General features: G+C 26.6%; 1 protein-coding gene across 1 annotated transcript in view; it reads right to left on the bottom strand.

Annotated features, from left to right (window-relative positions):
- LOC111628248 (zinc finger CCCH domain-containing protein 14-like) overlaps positions 1 to 6,258 on the bottom strand; it is a 34,589-nt gene extending 28,331 nt beyond the window's left edge. Inside the window, exons 1-3 of the mRNA XM_023371996.1 lie at positions 6,253 to 6,258; positions 6,036 to 6,078; positions 4,714 to 4,828 (exon numbers count right to left, since the gene is read on the bottom strand). Coding sequence (XP_023227764.1) covers positions 4,714 to 4,828; positions 6,036 to 6,078; positions 6,253 to 6,258 — 164 coding nt within the window. The remainder of the gene's footprint in view (positions 1 to 4,713; positions 4,829 to 6,035; positions 6,079 to 6,252) is intronic.
- Between the last annotated feature and the right edge of the window lie 967 nt (positions 6,259 to 7,225).

The raw sequence follows: 7,225 nt of genomic DNA, 5'->3' as shown, positions 1-7,225 counted from the left end.
TATATATAAATATAACTAATTAAAGAAGACAACATACTTGTTCTATATAGTGAAATGGAACCTTTAATGCATATGGTTTCATTTAAAATTGCATGCACAAAACTGTTATTGTAATCTTATTTTTTCCCCCTTGAATTATAATAGTTTTATACAAAAATTCTCTAATTTATAACATATATATATATTGATTGAAAACAATTACTTTTCACAATGTATAAATTTCTTTCAATAAAATAATTTTTTTCCTAAAAATTACTCCCGAAAAATGGCAGTCTTATATGCATGCAAATATGGTATATGTAAATTACTGCCAAATGAGAACATATTACCTATGTGATACATACTAGATACTAAAATTATATCAATACTAGAATCATAATTCATTAATAATACAAAATACAGCATAATATTCGTTGTTTAATGAAGCAAGAAATTTTTTCATTATTTTATTTCATTGTGATAAGAGATTCTTTGAATATTAAAAGAAAATCAGAAATTACAGAAAAAAAATCCATCCAATCAGATTTAGTAAAATGTTTAAATAAATTTTTGAAGTAATAATTTATATTATAAATTATTTTGAATGATTTTTCATAAAACTCCCTCTCATCTTACCTGCAATTGATTGTAATAACAAAGTAATGTGTTCTAGTATACCACATATTCCACAGAAGATATTTCTGTTGTTATGTTATAACGATTTTTAGTTATGTCAGTCTTATATATCAATTTTATCATAGCAAAAAGTATTTTTAAGGTGGCATCAAAAATCAAATGTTAGAGATTCAAATCAGACAATCATAGTGGTAATACTATAAAAAAATCAAATTAATTATTATATCATCTGTGAAAGATGACTGAAGATTATTATTCTTAAAATAATAAAAATAAAACTGTTTTTAACAGGAAAAACTTTTAGTGGTCAATCTACAATATTAGTTGACTACTATTACAAATTTTTTTGCAAACTTACATTAATGACAAAAAAAAAAAAAACAAAAACAAAACAACTCTTACTATAATATTCAATAACATTGTACTGTTATCTTTAATAATAATGATAAATTATTTTATTATTTAACTGGTCAGAATAAATATTTAGCTTGTTGATTAACTAGCTATAACCAACTTGGAAATCACTAGAAACTGACTAAAAAACTTTAATCAATCAATGTTATACAAATTATTTATTTGAATAAATTAGTACTTTCATAAAATTTTAACTCTGACTTCATCAAAAACTGTTTTATTACAAATACATCATTTTCAATGTTCATAAAATGTCAGCCATAAAATACTTTTTAAAAAGATTAAAAAAAATAAGTGTTTCAAAGATAGAACTATTTCATCTAAAGTATTTTAAGAAAACATAAAAAATGCTTAGTAATTGTCAAGGAGGTATCGTGTAGTGACAAGCTAAGGCAAGTTTTCACTTGTTGGAGCACGTGGTCTGGAAAGGGACAGTTAGCAAGTCATCCTGGACGAGTCAAGACCCGACAGAAAGCTTAGCTCAGCTCCGGATTGGTAGGCCAACAGATTCAAAACTTAGATATAAGGAAACATTGGATTGAGGAAAGGGAGTCTAGCCTGAGACTGTGTAAGCAGAAGGGTCTGGACTAAGACCTCATAGTTTGAAGTAATCAAGATGTATTGCTGTGTATCTCTGTAAATAGTGTTAAATAAATAGACTTAATTTGTGTTCAAGGAGTCGTAAGGTGTCTTTTTGACAGACCAGAAATCGGTGGTTATGATTTGAACTTTAATGTAACATTTCTTTCTTTTTTGTTTGATGTAATTTAGATTAAATTTTTGCTTTTAAGTTGTTTTGTTGCATAAAGAATACAATGTCTGCTTGTATATTAAGTTTCATGCTCTTTTGATCAGTAGTTCCTGAGATATAGGCCAAACTAATGGTTGTGCTTATTTTCTGGACATGTATAGAGCATTTGAACCAATCTTACCCTGATAAAAACATTTAATGTTAAAACTTGCTAACATTTTCAATTATTCTTTAATAAGTTTTAACAGGTAGTTACATAAACAACAAAATAAAAATCAGAGGAAAGCATGTATTCCAAGCACAAGCAAAGTAAGTGAGTGAAACTTTTTTGTTTTCTCTCATTGAAAATGTAGGCTTTTAAGTTCCTTTTTTGGGTTGTTTAATTGTTCAAATTTAAGCTCAATGCTTTCATGCTCTCTCTGTATTTATCTTAATCATAATTAACATCAAAAATTTGTTTCCCAAAATTTTCTTTTACTGCTAACACACTGATGGAATTGCTGTCATTCACATTTCTTCTGTATTCTTTATACTATATATTTTCAGTAATATATTCTTTTTAAAATGTGTCCATGAATCAGGAAATCATAGCAATCTTCCAATGTTTTAAATCAAATTAAATGTAGACCACAAACACACAAATGCAAAAGATAGCATAAATGCAACTGGAAACAGAAAATGTGAAATATTTTCTGAAACTTCTGCCAAAACTGATCAGGAAATAGGTTATAGATGAAGAAAAACTTTCTGTCAAAATGTAGTCAATAATATAATTCTCTCACAATAATGTTTACTCTATTCACATTAGTTTATCTTAATTTGAAAAATGAGAAATAATCTTCAATGGAAAGTGGAGGAATTGAAAGATATTTATATAAATATAAATTTGATATACAATTAAATGTACTGTACATATTCAAGATATTAAAGTTTACTAGTTTTTAACATATTTCACTTTGTTGTCTGAAATTACATGTATTAACTGTAATTTGTATATCAGTGTGTTATTAGGTCTAATTTACAAACTCATTAAATGTCAATTATGTTTTTACTTCACTAAACTATTTCCTAAAAGCAATCATAATATAAGAAAAATAAAAATAGTTTTGCAAATAAGTTATTTCAATTGGCTTTATTAGAACCTAACATTTATGGTAAAATTCTAGTTTTGAATAATACAAAGAACCCCAGAATTGCCAATCCCCTACATGACCAAAAACATCAAAAGTCCAAACTTTGTCTCCAGAATTTCATTTTAAAGTAACAATTAATACAAATTTCTAAAAAAATTGTTATTTATTTTTAAAGAGAAAAGTTTAGTTGCAAGAATGAAAAGCCTCATTTGAGAGGAAATTTATTTCAGATTGAAATATTAGATTGTTCGGAAAGTAATTTCATTTTCTTTTTCCGTGGAAAAACGCAATATTTTTATAATAAATAAATATTTTATTGAATTATATATTGACCATTTTGATCAAATACCTGTTGTCATCATTTCTGGTAGTAGCATGATTTCACATTCATAAAAGTTTTGATCGTTGCTTACAAAAAACTGATTCAAGTGATTTTTGACATCGTCATTTCAAGTAAATGTCTTAAAGTTAAAAATATTTGTATAGACTGGAACAAGTAATAATCTGTGTGTGCTCGATCTGGCGAATATGGTTGGTGTGATAGCACGTCCCATCTAAGTTATAACAGTTTTTGACAAGTTACCAAACTTATGTGAAATTTGACATTATTGTGGTAAAACACTACACCTATTTTGTTGATCAATTCTGGCCGCCTTTTCTGTTTGATGATATTACTCAATTTGTTTACTCGATGGCAGTACACTTTTGAATTAATTGTTAAATTGTCTGGTAAAAGCTCCAAAAAAAAATTTCCTTAAAATCCCACCAAAGAAGCATCTCTCTTTAAGAACATGTGGAACCCATATATCAAGCTTTGAAACGAAATCAATTTGTTTCAAGTAATCATAAACAGTTCAATTTGACAAATTTAATCTCTTAGTGATTTCACGTGTTGTTATTCGGCAGTTTGCTTCAATCAGTGCCTTTATTTTGTTTTCATTGGCTTTAACTGGCTATCCAGAATGTGGTGCATCTTCAATATTGAAATTGCCAGAAACAAATTTTGTAAACCAGTTTTGGCACTGTCTTTCTCTCAACACATCATCGCCATACATGTACCACAATTTTTTTCTCACTTTAACAGCATTTTGATTTTTTGGTAATAAAAAAGCAAAATATGCCAAAAATGATGCTTTCGATCTTCCATATTTGATGGGACACAAAAAAATAAACACTTGCACGAAATCAAACAAAATTTTTTACAAATAAGCCTTAAAAATGCTAGCTGTCAAAATATATAATGATAATATGGTTTAGAATGAAAATGGCGGGAAAAATATGACTAATCCGTCTAGTGGTAAAATGAACTTACTTTCCGAACAACCTAATAGAATTTAAACTGTTGATTATTTATTCTAAGAAGAGCTTAATTTTAATTTTGAAACAGATACTGTATAACAAACACAATTAGAAAATTGGACAATATACAACAAAACTATTCATCCTTGTAATCAAACTTTCTTTTGTAAAAGATTGTTTTTTATTTTTAAAGTTTGCCTTAATTACTAGTTAGAATGGAATCCCAGAATTAATAAGATTCATAGACTTGTGAAAATATTGTATTCAAATGTTTTTGAATGAATTTCATATGATTCTTTATAATTCAATATTCAGTTTGGTAAAGCTTGATGAAGAACACATGAAAATGTTAACAAGTTTTAATGTTAAATTTTTTTTCTAGTAACATCAGTTCAAATAACCAATTTTTGTTTTTATAAAAAGTTAAATTTTTAATCCTGAGCAATCTAAGAAAGCCATTAAAATGAACTAAGAAATCATTCAAAAAATACAATATAATACCATGTTGTAAATATTTCTGTACTATTTCCAAGAAATAAGCTTAAATCTTCAATCATCTGAGCCTTGGTTTTCTTATTTGCAACCATAACCATAATGTAATCAGGTAATTCATCATCTGAAAACACAGACAAAAAATTAATTAAAAGTTAATCACATCTATTCATAAGTTTTTGATTTTTGATGCAATATATTTTTTAATATTTAGTTATAGAAACTGATTCTATTGAAAAACAGTTGTTTAATAGATTATGTTAGTTGTTTATGTAGAATACAGCTTTATGTTTTATTACATTAGAAGTCTTTTCATTTAATTTTTAAATGAATGAAATGGGTATTTTATTATCTTCAAGTATCAATTTTAAAAATCACAATTCTTCTAATATACTTTGTATTTTAAAAAAAACTTGATATTCAACAATACTTCAAACTGAAAATTAATCAGCATTGTTTAATTATTAAGTCATAAGACTTGTTTTAAATAAATATTCCTAAATTACTATACTGTATTATATTACTGAATGCTTCCACTCTGAGTAGTCCAACCATGATGCTCTCATAACATGATTGTTGCAATTTCTAGTAATTTTTTAAACAAAATTACTTATATGTACTGTAAATGTTAGTTAACTGAAAATATTTTAAAAATCTAAGAAAGAATAACGGTAAGACAAAATGAAAATACAATTATTTAAAATAATGAAAAGTAATAATCCAATGGATGTTGCAATAATTCATGGAGCACTGAGGATCAAACTTTGATGTCTCCTAGGACCAAAAAGATTTGGTACTGAGATGTCAGATTTTTCTGGTAAAATACTTACAACTCCTTTTCAAATGCACTATTTAATTTTTCTGTAATAAGTCAGCTTCTACTCAAACATTTCATGTCAATGAGTGGGTCAGTGAGACCAATGTAGCTTTATTATATAGATATTAATATATCTAGAGTGTGTTAGGTATTATTCTTTGTTCACTGGAGTGTAGTCAAATCACAGTTCAGATGTAAGGTGTTTGCGTTTGTCAGTTTTCAATGGGAATAGTTATTGGAGAGAGCATTGTAGTCATATTAGCATATATAGCATTGCTTTTAATTAAAATATCAATTCTTTAAATTAACTACACAAATGATCTCAATGTATATAATAATAAACTTCAATAAATTCAAACTACTGGCATTTATTAATAAATTATAAACATTTCAATTTGAAATTGATGCTTAGTTTGTAATTCCAATTACAAGAACTGAAATTATGCAGAATTATTCTTAAAATTTGAAAATATATTTAATTCAAATAAATTAAATAAAAAGGAGTGATACTTACCAACATAAGCTCCAAGTTCATTTAATTTAGCTTTTATGGCATTCTAAAAAAAATAAGTTAATTATGTAATAAAATAACAATTACATTCTAATCAATCAATTTCTCTAAATTATTTTTATAATTCTCTATTGTTATAATTGTACTCAACTTCTAGATGTTAAAAACTCAGATAAGTAAATATACAATTTTATATATATAATTCTAACATTTGACTTACCAACATAAGCTCCAAATGTATTCTCAGGACAAACAGTTTACAAATAGAATGAAATGCATGTACAAGAACTATAGTTCAAATACAGTAATACCTCGACTTATGCAAACCCGGAGTTACGTGATTTTCAAATCTTGTCGATTCATCTTTTGTTTGAGTGCCAAGCAACTCTCGATTACTCAATCCCCCCACACTATTGTTCGGATTACATGTTCGGACGTGTTGCGCGGAATCGACACATATCAACAATTTATCTTGTGTTATTTATTTCTGTGTTTGTTATATCTAGGGAGACTTGAGAGACTCTATGTGGTGATTTCTTGTAACAATGAACGAATCAAAAGACAAGATAAGATTAACGAGAACATTTATTAGCTTACATACATCCGACTTGGGTTTTACACAAATTGCGAAATTATACCCCAACTTACGCGAATTCAACTTATGCAGTTATCGCTCACATTTTTTTTTGTATCTTTTAAACATAAAAATATGCGAATGATGATAATTTAGAAATAAAATGTTTTGTAACTTATTAAAAAATATTATAAAACAATAAACAAGGAAATAAGCTGAATATATATTATATTAATTTTCAAGTAATTTTTGTAAGTAAAACTCAGTTCTGAAAGTGTGTCAATATTAACAAGGTTTCCCATATAAAAATTGTTTTAAGCTAATCTGTATTTTAATTCCATATAAAACCATTTTTGTTGATTCTACATCTTATTTTTTTTTGGTTTGATTTTATGAAATATCATCGATGTGTTATGAAAAGTGTTACATTTCTTGTTGTGGCACCAACGCATTCTATGATAATTTTATCTGAGGATTGAGCAAATAAAATTGTATGTACCTTATACCTAATTGTTCTAACAATGTTTTAGTCATTGTCTTGAACAAGTAATCTTCTTAATGGAATGCATGTGTAACAGGCAAAATGTAATTGTATTTTTTTTAAACAGCGATGCTATTT

The sequence above is a fragment of the Centruroides sculpturatus genome, unplaced genomic scaffold, assembly GCF_000671375.1.
Source record: "Centruroides sculpturatus isolate CEXI.00-Female unplaced genomic scaffold, Cexi_2.0 scaffold512, whole genome shotgun sequence".
Classification (NCBI taxonomy): Eukaryota; Metazoa; Arthropoda; class Arachnida; order Scorpiones; family Buthidae; genus Centruroides; species Centruroides sculpturatus.
Note: the sequence above shows the minus strand (reverse complement) of the source record. Positions and strands in the feature narration are given on the sequence as shown.